Source organism: Nyctereutes procyonoides, unplaced genomic scaffold, assembly GCF_905146905.1.
Source record: "Nyctereutes procyonoides isolate TBG_1078 unplaced genomic scaffold, NYPRO_anot_genome, whole genome shotgun sequence".
Lineage (NCBI taxonomy): Eukaryota > Metazoa > Chordata > Mammalia > Carnivora > Canidae > Nyctereutes > Nyctereutes procyonoides.
In genome coordinates, this window is record NW_026575042.1 from 3,245,944 (window position 1) to 3,268,594 (window position 22,651).

Consider the following 22,651-nt stretch of genomic DNA (forward strand, 5'->3'; position numbering starts at 1 on the left):
CAGTTAATAAAAATCACCTGCATAGGGATGCTGGGTGGCTCAGTGGTTGAGCATCTGCCTTCGGCCCAGGCATGATCCTCGGATCCGGACTGAGTCCCTCATTGGGCTCCAGTCCCACATCAGGCTCCCCTTGGGAGTCTCTGCCTATGTCTCTGCCTCTCTGTCTCCCATGAATAAATACATTTTTTTAAAAAATCACCTGCATATACCAACTCCCACCGGTTCTCTTTCAAAAGGCACACCATATTTAATGCATGTGGGGGATACAAAATCAAATGAAGTTTATCCTTTAACAGAACACGTTACCCTAGATTGCCCAAAATGTTTAAACTTGTCAAAAGACTTTAACTTTCTAACTGAGGATAAAGAGGAAAAAAACTTTAGTGTATTTGCTGTAATAAGATTCAAAATTCAAACTATTTGGTTCTTGAAATGTTTGATTTTGGTTTGTTTTCCATGCATAACACCTAAACAGGCATGTGGCTGAAAGTGTATAAAACTTATTTTCCTACCTTAAAAAAAAGTCAGCATGTTTTTTCTTCCTAGGAATTACAATAAACATACAATCCGGTTAGTTCCACACAGGATTATGACTATTCCTTCATATTAAAACTTTAGCTAGAAAGCTCTCTCAAATATAACCATGCATTTCCCAGTGTTTAACATTTATTTTTTTTTCAGATTATGAAAAATACATGTTTAGGGGCAGAAGATTCTATCAGCAGCCTGTGGGAGTCCCTCGCACACTCATCAACACCACAGACATTCTTTAATATTAGCCTATTAGACAGGTAAAGATACGATAATTTGTTTTAATTTGTACTGTATTTTCTTTTATTATCCTGATTATTTTCCCCTCATATTCAGCCATTCTAAGGATGTAGTTCTCATTTGCATTCTCCCTATGACTAATGATGTGGAGCATCTATATGTGCTTATTTGCTATATTATGTCTTCTTTGGTGAATTATGTGTTCACATCCTTCATTCATTTTAATATTGGGTTGCCTTTTAATTTATTGAGTTTTGAGAGTTTTTTATATACAATCTCTAGCAATAAAGAAAAACAGCTTTATCTTAAAATGGTCATATTGACTGCATTTACATTATTTCCTGAAAAACAGCTTCAAAAGCTTTTCTAAAAAATTACTGAAGTACAGCTGACATAGTGTTATATTAGTTTCAAGTGTACAACATAGCGATTTGACAATTCTACACATTATTCAGTGCTCATGATAAATGTCACCTTATGTTATTACAATATTACTTGTACTTTCCACTTCCATGACTTACTTAAATCTGTACCTCTTAATCCCCTTTATCTATTTCACCCCTCCCCCCACCCCCCAAACTCTCTAGCAACCAACCATGCATTTGTTCTCTGTACTTAAGAATCTGATTTTTTAATTTTTGTTTTTTAGATTCCTTTGTAAGTGTAAACATATGGCATTTGACTTTGACTTACTTAGCATAATACCCTCTTGGTCCATCCATGTTGTTACAAATGGCAAGATCTCATCCTTTTCTATGGCTGAAGGGTGCTCCACTGTGTGTGTGTGTTTGTACACACTATATTGCCTTTATCCATTCATCTATCAATGGTTGCTTAGGTTGCTTCCATACCTTCGCTATGGTAAATAATGCTGCAATAAACATAAGGGTGCATAAATCTTTTCAAATTACTATTTTTGTTTTCTTTGGTTAAATATCCAGTAGTGGAATTACTGGACTACACAGTATTTCTATTTTTAATTTTTTGAGAAACTACCATACTGTTTTCCACAGCAGTTGTACCAATAGTGCACACGGGTTCCCTTTTCTCCACATCCTCACCAACGCTTATTTCTTCTCTTTTTGATCTAGCCATTTTGATTGGTATGAAGTGATCTCCTACTATAGTTTCAATATACATTTCACTGATGATTAATGATGCTAAGCATCTTTCATGTGTCTGTTGGCCATCTGTATGCCTTCTTGGAGAAAATGTCTGTTCCTCTGCCCCATTTTTTAATTGGACTATTTGTGTTTTTTGGTGCTGAGTTATAGAAGTTCTTTATATATTTTGGATTTTAACCCCTTAGTGGATTTATCATTTGCATGTATCTTCTAACCTTTGGGAATTCTTTACATATTCTCTATCAGAAATGTGATTTGCAAGTATTTTCTCCCTGCCGGTGGCTTTACAGCATCTTTCAAGAAGCAGGAGCTGATTTTTACACAATCCAATTTATTATATTTTTCTTTTATAGATCATGCTTTTGATATATCTAAAATAGTTTTAAAAAATAAAGTAAAATAGCTTTGCCTAAGTCAAAGCTGCAAAGACCTTCTATATTTTCTTCGTTTTACAGTTTTATATTTCACATTTAAGTCTATGATACACGTTGAGTTTAAGTCATGTAAGAAACGGAACAAGGTTCATTTTTTGCATACAGATATCTAATAGTTCCAGCAACACTGCTGAAAAAACTACTTACTCTTTCACCACTGAATTGCTTTAGTATTTCCTCTGAAAATCAGTTGACCATATATGTATGGATTTATTTATGGACTCTCTTCTATTCCACTGATCTATATGTATGCCTTTTCATTAATATAATAGTCTTGATTATTGTAGCTTTATACTAAGTCCTGAATACTCCATCTACTTTTAAAGTTAGACTTTTCCATATTTATTGTTTTTTTATATAATTTTTTAATGAACTCTCTTTTCATTTGTCTTTAGATTTCCTCATTGATTTATAAAAGCTCTTTCTACAGTAAGAATAGTAATCATCTATATTACAAATAATTTCCTTGGTTTCCATTATAATTTCTAAAAAATATGTGCACTATATCCATAAACTATTATCATACCTATCACCTTTTCCTTATGATTCCTGTTTAGAAAGGCCAAGTTCGTATGAATATTACCTGGGGGGGGGGGCTTAATTCTTTATATACAAATCCTTAATTCACCTAGAATTTATTTTGACACATAACATAGATAGGGATATATCATGCCTTCTTCCTTAAATGTTTAATTATTTCCAGTATAATTTATTAATTCCTCCTCTGATGCTAATAATGAGGAAGTGAAAACTATTTAGAGCCTGTTTTCCCACATCACTTAAAATTACTAAAGAACCACGCTAACACAGTGCTGTCCTTGGAGGCACTGGTCCATACTCTAAAGGGCTACAAAGCAGACACTGAATGAATTTTCATAAATGTGTGGCATCACTGTTTGCCAGGCACTGTGGTAGGCGCTGAGATGTAATCATAATGAGACCTTAGGGCTTGGCAATGAAGGGAAAACGTCCAGGAGAGATGGCACTACTGCCCTTTGTGTACCTTGCCACAATTCATCTCTGTTCCTTCATTTGCAGAGAAAGTAACAACCATCTGGCTTATAAAAAGATGGCTCCGTCTTACCCTTCATCCAAGATACCCCTGTTAGAGCTGCTTCCATAACAAGTATGTACTTTGCCCTACCTCCAAGAGCCCATAACCAGTCCACATGGCCTGGACTCCATGTGGTGAACAAACATCCATATTTGGCTTTTTCTCCTCCCTCCTCCTTTTATTAAGAAATAACTGACATACACCTGTATAACTTTAAGGTATACAGAATGATAATTTGGTTTATACATATTGTGAAATGATTACAACAAATTTAGTCAACAACCATTATCTCATATAGATACAATAAAAAGAAAATTTTCTCCTTATGATGAGAATTCTTAGGATCTGTTCTCTTAACTCTCCTATATACCATACAACAGCGTTAACTACTGTCATGATGCTGTTCATTACATTTCCCGTATTTATTTATCTTATAACTGAAAGTTTGTATTTTTTTAATAAATTTATTTTTTATTGGTGTTCAATTGTTAACATATAGAATAACACCCAGTGCTCATCCCGTCAAGTGCCCACTTCAGTGCCTGTCACCCAGTCACCCCCACCTGCCCGCCCACCTCCCCTAATTCGTTTCCCAGAGTTAGGAGTCTCTCATGTTCTGTCTCCCTTTCTGATATTTCCCACTCATTTTTTCTCCTTTCCCCTTAATTCCCTTTCACTATTTTTTATATTCCCCAAATGAATGAGACCACATAATATCTGTCCTTCTCCGATTGACTTATTTCACTCAGCATAATATCCTCCAGGTCCATCCACGTCGAAGCAAGTGGTGGGTATTTGTCATTTCTAATGGCTGAGGAATATTCCATTGTACACATAAACCACATCTTCTTTATCCATTCATCTTTCGATGGACAGTTTGGCTGTCCTTCCACAGTTTGGCTATTGTGGACATTGCTGCTAGAAACATCGGGGTGCAGGTGTCCTGGCGTTTCACTGCATCTGTATCTTTGGGGTAAATCCCCAGCAGTGCAATTGCTGGGTCATAGGGCAGGTCTATTTTTAACTCTTTGAGGAACCTCCACACAGTTTTCCAGAGTGGCTGCACCAGTTCACATTTCCACCAACAGTGCAAAGTTTGTATTTTTTGAACACCTTCCTCCAATTCCCCCTTCCCCCATCCCTCACCTCTGATAACCACAAATCTGACCTCTTTTTCTTACTATGCTGTTTGTTTTGGTTTGGTTTTAGACTCCACATATGAATAAGATCATACAATATTTATCTTTCTGCCTTATTCCACTTAGCGTAATACCTTCATGGTCCATATTGTCACAAGTGGTAGAATTTCCTAATTTTTATAGCTGAATAATACCCTATTGTTTGTGTGTGTGTGTGTGTGTGTGTGTATATATGTATATACATATGTGTGTGTGTATACACACACACACACACACATATATACACACCACAACTTCTTCATTCATTTATCCACTGATGGACACTAACAGTTGTTTCAATGTCTTGGTTACTGTAAATAATGCTGTTCTGAACATGGAGGTGTAGGTATCTTTTTGAATTAGTATTTTTCCTTTCATTGGATGTATTCCCAGTTTACATTCTAACTAACAGGGCACAGGGGTTCCCTTTTTCTCCATATCCACACCAGCATTTGTGATAACAAATGTCTTTTTGATGATGGCCTTTCTAACAGGTATAAGGGGTATCTCCTTACATTGTGGTGTTAATTTGTATTTCTCAAATGATTGGTGATGCTGAACATCTTTTCATGTACATCTTCTCTGGAAAAACGTCTATTTAGGTTCTTTACCCATTTTTAATTAGATTATTTGGTTTTGCCACTACTGAGTTGTAGGAGTTCTTTATACATTTTGGATATTAATCACTTATCAGATACATGGTTTGCAAATATTTCTTCCCATTCCATAGGTTGTTTTTCACTTTGTTGATGATTTCTTTTCCTGTGCAAAAGCTTTTTTCTTTGATGTAGTCCCAGTTGTTTTTTATTTTATTGCTTGTCCTTTAGGTGTCATATCCAAATAAATTACTAAGACCCATGTCAAGGAGGTTTTTCCTGTTTTCTTCTAAGAGTTTCATGGCTTCAGGTCTTACATTAAGTTTTTAATCCATTTCAAGTTAATTTTTGTGAGTGGTGTAGGAGGGGTCAAGTTTCATTCTTCTACATGTGAACATCCAATTTTCTTCAATTTATTGAAGACAGTATCTTCTCTTCAATGAGGATTCCAGGCTCCCTTATCAAATATTAGTGAATGTAAATGCTTGAGTTTTTTTCTGGGCTCTTGATCCTGTTCCATTGGTCCATTTGTCTGTTTTTATGCCCAAACCACTCTTCTACAGGACTAGAGCTTTAGAGCAGAGCTTGAAATCAGAAAGTATGCTTCCTGCTTTCTTCTTTCTCAGGATGGCTTTGGCTATTTTGGGTCTACTGTGGTTCCATATAAATTTTAGGAATGCTTTTTGCTATTTCTGTAAAAAAAAAATCTTTGGAATCTTGATAGAAATGGCACTGAATCTACAGATGGCTTTTGGTAATATTGACGTTTTAGCAATATTAAATTCTTCCAATCCATGAACACAGGCCTCTTTCCATTTATTTGTACCTTTGATATCTTTCACCAATGTCTTATAGTTTTCAAAGTAGAGCTCGCTTTCAAAATAGATAGACTATATGTTTCTAAGACTTTTTCCATTTCTTTTAGGTTGTCCAGTTTGTCAGCATATAGTTGTTCTAGTATATTGTGTTTCCATTTTCCTATGTCTTGAGAAACTTTCACTTCCCCTTTAATTTCTTCTTTGATCCACTGATTGTTCAGGAATATCATGTTTTTGAGTTTTCAGTTATGATTTCATTGTTCTTTCTCATCTTTGCTATCAGTGGGCCAACCTCTAAAAAGTCCCTAATGTTACCTACCTATGGGAAGGCTCAAAATACTAATTTACTTAACTTGCTAGAATTTTATGTAAAATTAACTAAATAAGGATCCAAGTGAGACCCTGAATGAAAACTACAAACAAAATACATGAACTTTTACATGGGCTTAGGACAGCCCATTTCAGCATTCCAGGAGCATTTGCTTGCTTCATGGTGCTCTGCTATGGAACAACTCAAGAACTCATCTAAAGAAAGTGATCAATAAATATTTCTCTAAGAGGCACTGATAGCTAAGGATGCTGAAATTTGTTGCTCTTACATGACGTAACTCAAGAATGAAGCCTTAGAAAACTTCGTCAACGTGGAAAGCCGTCCCCTTTCATCTCCTGACAGCAGCCAGAAGGGTCAAAAGTCAGAAACAACACAGTTTCTCTAACTACTTTTGCCTCAGTTTACTAATGAATTCATTTTGATACCGAAGCTGGACAGTAAATCCAAAAATTTTTTATCAAGCTTTTTACTGACAACTTGATAATATGGCTATCCTTGGACAGATAACAACATATCCTACCCACAAACTGATGACTGAGAACAAAATCAGGATTAATCTAAAACCACCAGGATGTAATATATTTAGCAGACTGAAGATCGTGCTGTCACAACCAGAAACAAAATGATAACTTGCTGAAACCTTGTTTTCAGGGCTTTGGAAGCAAAAGAAATAAATGAACTAAAATACCAGAATAGGGATGAGCCCTTTCTAAGAGCTAGGCAGAAATCCAAACAAGAATCATGTGACCTTGGGATTTTCAATAGATCACAAAAGTTCCTAAAAAGGTTAAACAAAATCAACTTATACCATACCTAAAAGAAAATTTTCTGTATGTCAACTTTTTACAAACCTAAAAAATAGGTAAATTTAGGAAAAATATCACTAATCTGAAGCAAGAATATAAACTTGTAGTGGACTGATACTCTATCTCATCTATCGGGGCACCTGAGTGGCTCAGTGGTTGAGCCTCTGCCTTTGGCTCAGGTAGTAATCCAGGGGTCCTGGGATCCAGTCCAGCATCAGGCTCCCCACAGGGAGCCTGCTTCTCTGCCTCTCTCCGTCTCTCTCATGAATGAATAAATAAAATCCTTAAAAATATATAAAAAATATAAATAAATAAAATCTTTGTATCAATCAATTGGTATTTTATACATTAGTCTCCTAAGAATTTGTTAAGCCAGTTTCAGTCCTCTAGAAACTACTTACCACTGAGTACAAAATGAGAATCACACCTTGGAAGATGGGGATCACACCATCTGAGAAGCTTCCTTGCCATCTACTGAAGCTCCTAAATCATGTTAAGTCTCTTTAAACTGTAACAAGGACCTCCTAATGTCAGTGAATAGTCAACACATACAAACTGTTAATAACACAAAATGGGCTTACAAAAAAAAAACCACATATCAAACACACCAAATATCTACAAATTAATTCTCTCTCTCTTTTTTTTTTTAAGATTTTATTATTTACTTGACAGAGAAAGAGCACAATCAAGGGGAGTGAGAGAGGGAGAAGCAGGCTCCCCACCAAACAGGGAACCCAATGCGGGGCTCAAACCCAGGACGCTGGGATCACAACCCAAGCCGAAGGCAGACACCTAATCAATTAAGCCACTTAGGCGCCCCTAATTCTCTGACTTTAAAAAACAAAAAACAAAAACACACCATATCCCCAATGACTTGATCTTCCTTTTGGAAGAAGCCCTGTCTATAAGCTTACTTTCAATTTTCTATTACAAACTTCCAAGTTATAACTAGGAAATTTAAAACACAGTAAGGAAAATAAGAGATCTAAATGTATAAAACAAAAAGTCAAGTAGTCAAAGGCACAAAAATAAGGACACTATTCTTCACCTATAATTTATGCTCCAAAACTTATTTCAAAACTGCCCATGTTCATCCTTCCTCTCAAAGTTGTGGGCACACTTTCTACTCAGCCCAGCAAGCCTGCAAGACCAGATCCAAAAAAGGGGCTTCAGAGTGGTCATATGTTATAACATGCCTGAAACTGCAGCTCTGCCTCTCCATGAAGAGAGGAACCACGGCTTCCATCAGACTCACAGTGAGTCCAGGACACATTGATATTTATCCAGAAAGCAATGAAAAGGAGTGCCAATGTGAGCAAGGACATCAGGAGGGACCATGGGGTCAAAATTACACTTTGCAAAAGTTTAAAAGAATGTACATTTTCATTTCTTTAGTTCATCTCTGCAATATTTACTCATTTAAACAAACATTAAGACCTTGTGGTGTTTACCAGGTGATAGGGATGGGACTTAGATAAATACATAAACACACAGTTCTCTCTCTCAAAGACCTTACTATTGAGCAAGGGGCACAAGTGAGCCAACTGAAATGAGCAAGATCTGGTGTCATCCCATCCAATTCCAAAGGGAAAAGGCCATCAGGGCATGTGTCCCTTACATCATCCTGTTTTCAGCCACCTACAACCCCTCCCTTATTTCTATCTAGTATACCTACTCTGTGCCTAGCTGAATCCTAGGTGCAATTTAGATGTATCTACAAAGAGCATCTCACTCCACAAAGTCTTGTTCTCCTATTCACTGGACAGTGCCACAGATGCTGAGGTCCTACAATGTTTTCCCTAGGTTCCAAGGTTTAAGATAATTGAATTAAAATTTTGTAGTATTAAAATAGGCACTGCTCTACACTATACTAGATATGATTTTAAAGACATCACCGTAATGCTAATCAATAAAAACTAGGTAAGATAAGTCAATGCTTTTCAAAGAAAAAGTAGGTTAGAAAATGGGTTATAAAGAATGACTGGAAGAAGACATTTAAAAACAGCAAAGACATGTATTTGGAACCACAGTTGGAAGGAAGTACCAGTTCCACAGTACATCTCTGCTAATTAGCTTGGCTTAGCTCTATGGTGCCCTGTTCTATGTCTGCTCTCCATCTTTCTCCACCAAAGTCTGTATCAACATGTGAGGATCTGACTGAGAGAAGCCACAGCCCTTGAAAGAAAAAAACCACATTACTATGTTCGTTAATGTGCCCGTGAAAGCATTTCCAAGGCAGCTGCTCTGGGAGTCATGACAACTCCAGGACCACACAGGCAACTTCCCGACGTGGAGGGACAGTTTCCCCAGAAACAGAGACATGTCACTAACAAGTCCCAACAGGCCATCTCAGGGCAAGAACAAGAGCGCAATTGAGAACAGCACCTGTATGTCAATACAGTTTTCATCAGTTCTTAAAAACACTACAGTGACTTTGCTCAACATTTGAGTTGTTTGTCCAGCAATGTATATTGTGACTAACAAGATTCCAAGTTTATTGTGTTGAAAGTTTGTGCTAACTACTTACTGATTTTTTGTTTTGCAAACTAGTCTTTCTTCAACAGGTTTACACTTCTACACACACACACACACACACACACACACACACACCCCAAACAGATCTGATGTTTTCAAGTCCCTAAAGGTTTCCTGTGCTATAACCTGAATAGAAGCAGATTCAGTTTCTGTATTCCTGTGTTAAGACGGCTATTTTAAGTGTTTTATAAAGTTCTTCTAAAGTTCCAAGAAACCAACCAGTTACCAAATAAATATTTTCATTTGTTTTTATCTAACTTTAATTTAAAAAAAAAGAGAAATCGCTACTTTAGAAGCTAACTTATTTCCTACATTCTGAAAGTTAAATACAACAACAAACGTGTGAGAAAAACACAAGAGCAAAGTTCTTGGGCCTGCCCCTCCCTCCTGGTTCTCTCACAGCAGCCAACATTTCAGAAACTCCCCTGAGGACAAATTTCCAAACACAAAGCAAGCACCTTGAAAGGAAAATGAGACCATGATCTTTAAATACCCTTTGGCACCGCAGAAACCGGATATAGTGTGACCACCCCCAAAAGGGTCACTGACAGTTGTATCTGATTGAAGACTGACTTTGTGTCTGGTGTTGAGCTAAGTACTTCCATGTTGTCATTCATTGAACTCCTTCAACAATCCTAAAGGGAGGAACTATTACTATCCTCATTTCAGATGGAGGTAACAGAGAGCACAGAAGTGAGTCACGTGGGGAAGATGCGGCGCTGGGGCCCTCCACCTCTGGAGGAGAGGGCTGGGCCTGGCCAAGAGGGTGGCAGTGGGCAAGAGGGGCCTAAGCAGAGGGAAGGGGACAGAAGAGCCCAGAGACATGACTGGATGTGGAATGTGACTAACATCAAGAAGGTAGTGCTGTTAGAGCTGAGCAGAAGACTGGGAGGAAAAAGTGAGCAAGGAAATAAGGAAGCCAATCTTGAGGGCCATACTGGCCTCTGTGAGGACTCGGGTGTTGACAGGTGAAGGAAATGTAAGTCTTTAAAGTGTTCTGAGCAGAGGAAAGATATGCATATAAATTTTAAAAGGAACTGATAAGCATATTTTTCTCTTAAGAGTGGTGACTATCTAAAATTGCCACCTCCTAAGGAATTCCCCCTCTCTTCCAGCTGTTCCACAGGATAATTCCTTACCTACTCTTGCCCAAAGCCCCAGGACTTCCTGTCACCTGCAACTGTCAATATCTGAAAACAAGCAGCATGGTACAAATGACAGGAAACCTGCCTCTAAACTCACTTCCTTATCTTCTTTCAAAAATGCACAGTTATGTCAGTCAGCCCAATTCGCACTTCCTCACATGAAGTACCAAAGACTCAGAGCTTGGGCGCTAATCTGAAAGTATATGAATAGTAACTTCCAGTTTTTATTCTAGTGGAACCTAGGTAAATCAGTCCTGTACATCTTTGTCTTTCCACACAGGCTTTGAGAGGACAAACCCAAGTCTAGTAAGGGGCAGCAAAACCCCTTAGAAAAGTGTGAAGGTGCTATAAATCTTCTGAAGAAAATGGTTTTGGGGGCACCTGGGTGGCTCAGTCAGTTAGGCATCTGCCTTCAGCTCAGGTCATGATCTCAGGGTCCAGTGATCGAGACCCACACCTGGGGTCCCTGTTCAGCAGAAAGTCTGCTTCTCCTTCTCACTACCACCACCCCTGCTTGTAATCATCCTCCCTCTCTAATAAAGAGAGAGAAAGAGAGAGAGAGAGAAAATAAATTATTTTGAATGAGGCGGTGAGGCAACCTTCTGACCTGCACAAGGCCAAGGGACACCCTGACAAACAGCTCCAGGCATGGCAGTGGAAAGCAAATAAGCAGGATAGTCTCCAGGCTCCTAACAGGAAAAGCAAGGAGTGTCTACAGTGAAGTTCCAGGTGTTGGAATAACATCAGAAAAAATTTCCTAAGGATCTAAAATTTGGTTTTCACTTACTTATCCCTAAATAAGCACAGGGTGTGATTAAAATAGGGGAGAGGAAGTGGAGAGAAATTTAAGCTCAACTATTAACATCAAAAAAGGGTCTATGTACTTTTTCAATTTTTGAAACTAAAGAGGTTTAAGCATTTTCATCTGAACATTTATTCTTTAAAGAATATTATAAAATGTAAGGAATCTATTTTTCACTAAATAACCAAAATCATTTGATTCTAGGATTTTAAATCACAGGTAGGCAAGGCTGAATGCACATCAGAATCTCACAGAAGCTTTTGGACGAGAGCCTCGCCCAAGACTATCTAAATCACAATCTCTTGGGTAAGGCCCAGGCCAGGTTTGCTTTTTTTTTTTTTAAATCTGCTCCAGGTGAAACTTATAGGTAGTAAGAACCATCAATTTAGATCTTTTTTTTTTTTTTAAAGATTTTATTTATTTATTCATGAGAGGCACAGAGAGAGAGGCAGAGACACAGGCAGAGAGAGAGAAGCAGGCTCCATGCAGGTACCCCGACACGGGACTCGATCCCTGGTCTCCAGGATCACACCCTGGGCCAAAGGCAGGCGCCAAACAGCTGAGCCACCCAGGCGTCCCCATCAATTTAGATCTTTACCATACCACCAGTAGAGTAAATTATACTTTTCAAAGTAGTGTCAACATGTATTTCATTTGATATGAATCTTAAAACACAGTGAGAACCATAAGCATCAGAGCTAAAAATGTAGGAGGGAAAACATTAAAAGCACATAAGTAATTTTTATCTAATTTTTCAGGTCTCTCACTTAAAAAAAATCAATGGTTGAGTTAGCCTAAGAAACCCATTTGTATGGCACCTATAGCTTACCCATAACATTTCATGGTCAAGAATCTTTATTACAAATATTAATTCTATAGTAGTTTATTTATAAAACTCAAAAGATTTTACTCAAAGTACAGAACTTTTGCTGTTTCCTAAATATATAATTACACAACATTCACACTGTAAAGCCAGTACATTGTGCATACAGAGCTAATACCATAAAGTGCTTCTGTTTACACAGGGTTCAGGCCAGATCAATTTTTAACTGATTTCTGAAATAACTGGCATTTCTCACAATGTGAGACTCTTCCTTTGGTTTTATATGACAAGTGATGATGTTACACTCTGTAAAAGGTATCTTTCAGAGTATGTGACCATGCACTTGGCAGCTAGATTGTGGAAGGTCCGTGCCACATGTCTATGGACACGTTTTTCAGTTCTGTACACTTGGATGCCACATGTGTTTGCCTGGGCTACGGATGCAGTGCAGCTCATGTTAGACACGTACCATGCAGGCAGGTGTTATGTTTACCTTTTTAAATAAAGCAAACAAGATAATACTTTAAGCAGACCAAACTTCCTTATGCACACACAAAAAAAAAGGCTTAAAAATATATAATCCCAACCCCCAACTTGGACCTAGAACTATGACACAAGCCAAGGTCTTTTAATCTAGAACCCATCAGGACCCATAGTCTGAATGGCAAACTGTGGAAGAGTAAATAATATAAAATTAACCAGAACCTGACTCTGGGAAGAGAAGGTTCAAGTCAGAAAACACAGTAACATTACTAAGACATCTGCCTCTAATAAATGGTAACTTTGAGCAGGGAAATAAAGCTGTACCCACAGAGATTTGGAGAAAACTGCAGAAACAAGCACATTAATAGCTTTTCTGGAAAAAAATTGGAAACAAAAGCAAGGAGTTATCAATTCATAAGAAACTGTAATAGCAAATTTAGATAAACCAAAGAGAATTTCTGATTTATGTCCTTTTGGACTATTTTACAAATGTATTATGGCCGAGGTTGCACAATCTGTACAAGAAGGAGTAATCCTTTTAAAAGTTTTCAAAGAGAAAATATTTAAACATATTATACACATAATACTACAATCACAGTTCTGGTGGCTGCCCATTTCCTACATTCCCTAAGAGACTCCTTTGTAAGAGGGAGCATGCTGAGATATTTCTTCATCATGCTAAAGCAGAGCAAGGAACAGACTGCCTTAAGGAATTCAATGTGGCTTCTAGTTAAACCACAACTCTTGGGTTGAATATGCCAAGATTTCCAAAAACTGGCAAATTACACAAACTATAAGTTACACACAAATTAACAATCAAAAATGTCTCATTTTTTGTTTTATTAATCTACTTTTTCACAAGACAAGGCAATGCCTTTCAGATAGACCAGCTAGTCATTTTTAAATTCATACTGTATTTTGAGATGCTCTTCACATGTAGTAAGTTAGGTCAAATAATGGAATAAAGATGCTTAAGAACACAATTTTAAGATATGTCCACATTCTTCAACAGATCTTAAAGCATTACTGAACCAGAAAAAAGTATTTAAGTAATAAAAGCAAAGTATAAATCTATAACTAAAAGGAAAATAAAAGCAAACTACATTTAGTTCTTGTTTGGAGGGCAGAAGGAATGATATGGATATTAACTCTGAGTATTAAGGGAAGACACTAGTGCATCCTATAACAAAATGACAAAATAGAATCCACGGCAATAATGCACAGTCTCATATTGATAAAAGGTATAGCACATCATGTTAAATAAAAGTTTATATACCTCATTCAGCTTAAAATAACACATAATAAGCAAAAGTTGATTAAAATACAAAATTCATATTAGAGTAGAAAATTAACATAATTCCCTTAGAAAATAACATCAGAATGAAAACATGACACAAAGGAACAAAATACATAATTAACAACCTTAATTATGTATATGTATAAAAACTTTGTACATGCTTTAAATACAAATGTTTTAAGGGAATAGTCACCAAAAATCACTACATATTAAACCACCCAGAAAATCTAAAAACACTTTCCAAAACAAAAACCAATCAGATTATAGTGTACATTACTGACTGAAATGTACTAAAATTAGAAGTTAAAAACCAAATAGCTAAAAGGAAAAATCTATCCAGTTTTAATTTAAAAAAAAAAAGAAAAAAAAAAAGAACCTTGGAGTTAAACAAGAAACAAAACAGTAAAGATAAATTTCAGCAATGACAGCAGAGTGAAATCCCCAGGATGTTACCAGAGATTACAGGAGAGGGCAACATACAGCTTTAAATACTGGAAATCATAACAATAAAGAAAAAAAGCTTTCAATTCAAGACGGTAAAAAAAAAGAAAAGGGAAACTGAAGGATCCTGGAAAAAATTAGTAACAATGAAAGAAAAAATAATGACATAGAGAATAGAAGTGCAGTTAATCCATAAAATCAAAGTCTGATTCTTTGAAAATAATAGACAATCCTGAACCAAGTGTCAATGTTAGGGATCAGGGCACTCTAAGACACATAAAATTGAACCAAAGTTCCTTAATTCAGCAACATGTGATAATTTAGTAATAGATCAGTATTAATCCTTGTCCCTACTAATGCTACTACATATTTGTGAAAAATCACTGACTGATTCTGGCATAATAAATTAACACTACATTAGCAGAAAGACTACTGTCCACTTGTTTTTTAAAGGAATTCTGTATTTATCTCAACTACACAATTACACAAAATTGAAATAAATACAGAGTTACCCATAAACTCCACCCAATTCATACTTTACCAACCATTTATCGAACTGGTAAGCATCCTTCCAGACACTTTCCTTTTCCCTTTTTAAAAGTGTTATTAGGCAATATTTGTAAGGAAAAAAAAAAAAAGAACATTAGAGTGCATACCTATGTACCTACCACCCAAGTCAGGAAATAAATAACACTAATACAACTGAAACCCTCCCTCTAGGTATGCCTGCCCTTCTGAAGTAACTATTTTGACCTCATGCATTCTTCAGTACTTTACTACATGTCCATTTACCCCTAAACAATATAACACTGTTTGTTTCAAACTTTTATATAAGTGTTTAATACTGTAAGTACTCTCTTACCAATTTCCTTTTCTTAAACATTCTGTTTGTGAACTCCAGCCATGATGACATACAAAATTCATTAATTTTCACCAATTTCATTGTATGAATATCAAACAAGTATTCCCCTACTTATGAATACACAATAATGCTGTTAAAAACATTCTTTTGAGTGACGCCTGGGTGGCTCAGCAGTTGGGCGTCTGCTTTGGGCGCCAGGGGGAATCCTGGAGACCCAGGATTGAGTCCCATATTGGGCTCCTTGCATGGAGCCTGCTTCTCCCGCTGCCTGTGTCTCTACCCACCCCCCCACCCCCGTGTCTCTCATGAGTAAATAAATAAAATCTTAAAAAAAAAAAAAATTCTTTGAGGGAAGCCTGGGTGGCTCAGTAGTTGAGCATCCACCTTTGGCTCAGGTCATGATCCCAGTGTCCTGTGTCAAGTCCTGCATCAGGTTCCCCACAGGGGGCCTGCTTCTCCCTCTGCCTATGTCTGTGCCTCTCTCTCTCTCTCTCATGAATAAACAAAATTTTAAAAAAAATTCTTTGAAAATCTGTGTACATGAGTGAGAGCATCTCTAGGGTGTGTACACAGGAAGAGAATTGCTGGGTCTCAGGGTTGTGTAAATCTTTAACTTTAGTAGACACTGACAAACTGTCTTCTGTATACTACAAGAGTTCCCGATGATCTATAGTCTTTTTTTAATTTTTATTTATTTATGATAGTCACACACAGAGAGAGAGAGAGAGAGGCAGAGACATAGGCAGAGGGAGAAGCAGGCTCCATGCACCGGGAGCCCGATGTGGGATTCGATCCCGGGTCTCCAGGATCACACCCTGGGCCAAAGACAGGCGCCAAACCGCTGTGCCACCCAGGGATCCCCCCGATGCACTTGGATTTGTCTGACTTTAGTTCTTCCCAACGTGAAAAGTATGAAACAGTATCTGATCTTGGTTTCATCTACCCTGATTATTAGTGAAGTTAAACATCATTTTTCACCTTCAGACATTTGTTTCCTCTTCTGTTAATTCTTGGCTTCCTTTTCTGATTAGACCTGCTCCACTCATCAAAAATCTCTGACTCAAATATTCTAATGAAATGTTTTAGTGAAGCCTTGTTATTTATAGTGGGCAGGAACCATTCAATAACCCTTTCTTTTCCAGAACAGTCTAACATGAAAAGCAGTGTCTTGGTTTACAGAATAAAAATCAGTATAAAAATCAGCACTCTTCAATGTGCTCTTCAACGTGTGTCTTTCATCTTCTGTAACATGCACTTCAAATGATGAGAAGCCAAATGGAAGAGTGCTATCTATGAAGATATCACATACATGTAGTATTAAGGCACACTGTTCCAAGATTAAACTAAAAGTTATAGAAGCTGACCACACCTTCAACTTAACAAATCCTTAAAAATTATTAGTAAATTCCTATATGACCTTCAAAACAGATACAATCCCAAGGGACAGAGCTGACACAAGCTGAAAAGCAGTAAACACTTCCACCCCAAGTAGATAATTCATGACAAGACAGAACACAATAATGTGTTGGACTGAATACGGGGTAGTTGGGAATGCCAGGGGCTACCAAGATTCTGGAATCCACCATTCAGCAGGTGTCTGTATGTCTTGTACAATGAGATAGACAGTAAACATGATAACCTGGGATGTGATACCTCTATCTGATCCAATTCTATTCCATGGATGAGAAAATAAAGCAGAAATCAAGTGTACTCTTCAAGGTCACAATTAATAAATGATTCCCATGACCAAATTCTTCATAATGAACTGTAATATTCATAGTACCCTTCCAATATGAGTCTCAATGACTGTTAAAGGATATGCATAGGGAAAAACTGATGAGGGGTGCTACCAGAAGAATCTAAGAAAATAGGAAATGTTCTCAGACCGTAAAAGAATTATAGTAAGTACATGATGGTTACCTTAAATGATAACTTACTCACTTTTCTCTGTGCTGACAAATATATTTTAGACATTTTCCATCTAAAGAGTAAAACAAACTGAGTGCCAGCTGTAGGCATATATGGTATTCATGAAACCCAATCTGTTAATTAAGATGCATTTAAGAAAGTCCCTTAAAAATTATTTTCAGATAAACAACAACCAATTTGACCAACTATGCTCTAGCTGGTGGAATTCAAGTGGGCAAATACTGGAAGAAGGTTACCTACCTACTGCAGGTGCATCATACTCATCACCAAGCAGAATTTCTGGAGCAGAATATGCAAGAGATCCACAGCTTGTGGTGAGCTTCTTCCCTGGTTGAAATTTGTTGCTGAAACCAAAGTCTGTCAATTTTACAAGACCTTGTTTTTCAAAGAAGACCACATTCTCTGGTTTTAAGTCTCTGTGAACTACATGGAGTTTATGGCAATAAGATATAGCATGAACAATCTGAGCAAAGTACTTCTTAGCCAAATCTTCATTAAGTCCCTCTTCGTGTTTCATTATGTAATCGAACATATCTCCTCCATCCCCAAGTTCTAGAATAAGATATAGTTTGGTCTGAGTGTCAATAACTTCATAAAGGCGTACAATGTTGGGATGCTGCACTAGTTTCATGCATCTCACTTCTTGGAAAAGATGGCCAGTAGCTAAAGTGTCCAATTTTGTCTTGTCAATAACTTTTACTGCTACTTTTTCACCTGTAAAGACATGCCTGGCAAGTTTAACCACTGCAAAATGACCTCGACCCAAGGTTTTATCCAGATCATATAATCCAGCAATCTTTCCATCATATCCTCGCTTGAATCCTGCCATGCTGGTCCAACAGAAGGAAACAGATCTAGACTGTTTGAAATAGATCTTCTCATATAAGAGTATCTGGTGAAAATAAGGAATTCATTTTCAATGTCGTCATGAACATCTACAAAACAAGAGGAGAAATAAAATTAAGGTTCTGTAGCTTTTTCTTTTATAGCTTTCTCTTTTTTAAGAGAAGCCTGCAGTAAACAGAGACATAAAATGAGTAAGGGCCATTTATAAGAACCTATTTATATATTTTGGGTTTATGTTACAAAGGTTGAGAATTTAAATGCCATATTAAATTTTGCAAGCTGAAAAAAATTAGTTGAAACAAGTTTTTGGTGATGTCAAATAAAAAAAGCTGGCAAGTCTGATAAACTATGTTTAAAAAAAAATTTTCCAAAAGTAATTTCAATTACTGTCTTAAAAAGTAAGTCAAGAATTGGCAAAAAGGGAAAAACAGAATAAACATTTGGACAGAAACCCAACAACTTTTTCCTGTTATTCCAAAGCTAGCACTATTTCCTTTAAGTACAAAGTCCTTTAATGAAGCCTCCTCTAACTCTCCCAGCTGAAATTACCTTCCCTACTCTACATCTCCCCAGCAGTTCAGGACATCTGTGTGGTCTTATTCCATAGGTTTTTGTATATACCATCCCCATCTTAAGACTGCGAGGGTCCTGAGGACTCTAAAATTCTATTTTTTTTTCCTTCTACCCTCCCCTGAAGAGTGTTTTAGATATAACAAGTAATCAACAGTTTATTAAATTTTGAAATTCAACCTCTTTTTAAAATGCTTACAGGGGAATTTTTTACTCTTGTGTCACTAGTGTTTAGAACAATATCTGACACACAGTAGTTGCTTAATAAATGTTTGCGGACTGGTACTCAATCTTTGTACTTATCAGTTATGCTTATCTGTATTACAGTTTTCCAACTCTCAAACATAACCTACCATGATCTGACTAAATTTCAAAAACAAGCATGCATGCATTCTTAAACCACTTTAAAGACCATTTGGTTTTAAAGACCATATCTCATATGGCATTTAAAATTCTAAACCTTTATAAACTCTAAATACAGAAACAGACTTTTATAAATGACCCTCAGAAAAACAAATGTATAAAATTATACAAATTTTAAATTTAAGACATCACTTTAAATCTCACAAATTCAACTCTCGCTATTACTTTTTCTGACCCAAATTTAGTAGAATTATAGCAAAATTCAAAGAGGAATACAGCCACTTCCCAAGACTAGCTCTGTCCTATGAGTGTATACCCTTCCCTCCATGAAACCTTTTCTAATACATGTTTCCAGTTGTTTTATTAAGTACTTCTTATCTACTGCCACTTAGAAGAAAAATACCCCCCAAAAGTAAATTGTACATAAAATGAGGAGTTTTTTAAATTTTAAAGCACATGCATTACATTTCGTTAGATCTCATTTTTGCTTAAAGGAACAGAAGAAAAACTGACATTTATTAAAAGCCTACTATATGTATTTGTGCAAAATGAATCAAAGTGCTACAACTAAGATTCAAACTGAATTTTTATTTCAAAGCCCATCTTCTTTATAAACATTTAACCACTCTAAATGATGTTACATTTAGGATAATATCTGGAGAGTTAAAGTACCAACAATAAAAGAGGCATAAAGTTATTCTCACATGCAAATTAAAATGATCTCAAACACATATCTGGGGTCACCTCAAAATACATACATATATATACACACACACAGAGAGAGAGAGCGAGCACGTACACACATGTGTGCACATGCTTAAAGAGCCAACGTTAGTATGTTTATTAATTTTTTTACATTTTAGTAATTACTGTAAATATAAACTACCATTCACTAAGTATAATATGCCACTTATATACCAAATGCTTTATATTATCCTCATTTAATCCTTACAATTGCCCTCAGAGATAAGGATTATTAGCCCCATTTTAAGGCAAAGAAATGGTTAAGTCACTTGGCGCTGGCTAACAGGGCAGAGTGTAAAAGATACAGGATTTAAACCTAGGGCCCTAACTTCAAAATCTGTGCTTTTAACAACTATGCTATACTGTTTCTGCAAACCAATTTCAAAACCAAACTAAATTAATCCTGTTTCTCAAAGATTTTTAAAACAAGAAACCAGTACTATGTACAGGTATTGGAGAAAAAGCAAATTTCTACCATACTGTGTATTATCTATCTTGTCATCTGAGCTAATAATTTTAATGGGATTAACAGGAAAATCAGAGTGGCAAGATATTGCTTTATTTGAAGAGTAGTTCCCCAAAAGAAAATTTAATTCAGGCATATTTTATTTTCAAAAATAGAAACTCTAAGCTAATTCCAGGGAGCAGAAAACTATCTTTAAATCTTAATTTTGATTAATTATAAGGGCAGTGATTAGTTTTAAAATTCTACCTGAGTCTATGTTTCTGTTGTACAAGCTTGCAAACACAACTTAAGCTTTCAGAACAATTTCAAGCCACCCCCAAGTTTTAAAATATTTGGTTTTTTTCATCTATCGCTTTAGTTTAGACCGATTTTTATAAAGTGGCATATAAATCAGATTTTAGAAATAAATCTCAATTTAATTAATTAGGTTTTGAATCCACTAGCAAGTTGATGGGAAAGAATCAAAGGAGGTCTCTTCACAATGAGACTACCCTAGAGTCAAATAATAATCACTTTCACTATCAAGAAATTTACTTTTTGTACTTTGTTTTGTACACATATCCCTTTGCCAGGGTCTATGAAACTATAATTATACACTAAAAACAGGACATTATGATTAACTGAAGGTGAGAAGGAAAAAGATCCTTGTTATTGAACATCTTTTTAAGTACGAGTCCACTAAGCAATCCTACCATCAAGTGCATTTTGTGTTAGCATAAGAAATAACTAAATTTTTTATCTTTGAGGATCTTCAGTCACTCTAAACAACAATGTCAAATTCTAAGATGTGGCTTACATAAAGTACAGGTGACTCTGCAATGGCTCCAGCACATACCCTGCAAACCACATACTGAATAATCCTTGTTACCACTGTGTTTTGTTAGTTGCTTCTTTTTCCTAAAAAGAAAATACAGGAGGAGATTTTAGTTTAGTTCTATTCAACTGCTTAAAGTCAAAATATACACCCTAAGGCTGGATCCAGACAAACATATAAAAATGGTAAATTTGTCCTTAGTGACCAGTCTCCTCTCCCGTCATCTTTCTCCCTCTGTGAATTACAACCCACTCAAACAATCGTGAGTGAACAGGAATTTCACAGTGAACAGATACACAGAGATTGTTCCAGGTGGCCCAGTCAGACCATTCCACTAGGTGGAGGAGGAAACAATAATCATGAACAACAGTGAATTGACCGTTTTCTAAATGCTTTCTGGGTAACAGACACCAAATCCACATTTTGTGGACCATCACTAGGAGCCTGCAAGCTACGCACAATGAGGCTCGACTTGCCGGATCAGCAGCAGTGGGCAACTCCAATCCTGCCTAGCCTAGTTTCCAAGCCTAGCATGCCTGTAGGAACCCTTGACAGCTCATGAAACACTCACTCCCACAGCCAGGGAGGGCAACCTTTACAACACACAACCTTCCAGCAAGTCAGCAGAAATCAATCATAAGGCCAGCATCTGAGAACACATAAAGCAGAAGATTCCAATTCAACAGTAAAAAAGAAACTATCACTACAAACAGAGAATGTGAACAGATCACTGATATATAAGTCTGGCATGGTGAGAATACCGTGAGAATAAAGGTTTTACGGTCCTTTCCACAACACTGAAATGTCCCACAAATACTGAAAGGCCTAAACATTCACACTAGGCCGAGGCAATTTACACAACACACTAAAGGTGAGCATCCAGGTAATCATTAAGCTCACAAACAGGGCCAGGTCATGGGCACAGGCCCACATCTAGAGACAGGTGAACCCTGGACGCTTACCTGCTCGTTCAGTAGCAAGTGGGATATGGTAGCTCCTGACATTAGCCTTGCTTGCTTCTCTCCTTCTACCACTCAGGCAAGGCAGTGTGGTAGTCCAGTGCGGGTGAGCACTGGTTCTGAGCACCAATGACTGGATCTGAATCCCACTCCACCTATCACTAGCCACGGGACCTCAGCAAAACTTGACTCTACGATCCGTTTCCTCATTAGAAAATGTTAGTAGTAAGGATACAACTTCATAGGTCGTGGTGAAAATTAAATGAGTTAGTATAGGATAAGTGTTTAGAATTAAGCCGGGCAGAGAAACAGTAAATACTGGTTACCACCGTCATTGTTAAAATGATGGCATTCTCTCTCATGCAGGTAGAAATTCTTCCACCCTACTTCAAGAGACTGAATTTACTGATCTGTTCAGTTTCCTAAAATGTATTAAATTGAAAATGACTGAGGTATGACT

General features: G+C 36.8%; 1 protein-coding gene across 3 annotated transcripts in view; it reads right to left on the reverse strand.

Moving 5' to 3' along the window:
• Positions 1-22,651, reverse strand: part of SNRK (SNF related kinase) — a 57,847-nt gene that overhangs the window by 22,583 nt on the left and 12,613 nt on the right. Inside the window, exons 2-3 of one of the 3 annotated variants that reach the window (XM_055321232.1) lie at positions 21,254-21,315; positions 17,670-18,364 (exon numbers count right to left, since the gene is read on the reverse strand). In XM_055321232.1, coding sequence (XP_055177207.1) covers positions 17,670-18,258 — 589 coding nt within the window. In that variant the 5' untranslated portion in view covers positions 18,259-18,364; positions 21,254-21,315. Of the gene's footprint in view, positions 1-17,669; positions 18,365-21,214; positions 21,316-22,651 lie in introns of all 3 variants that reach the window. The other 2 variants (XM_055321230.1, XM_055321231.1) reach the window with 2 other exon arrangements.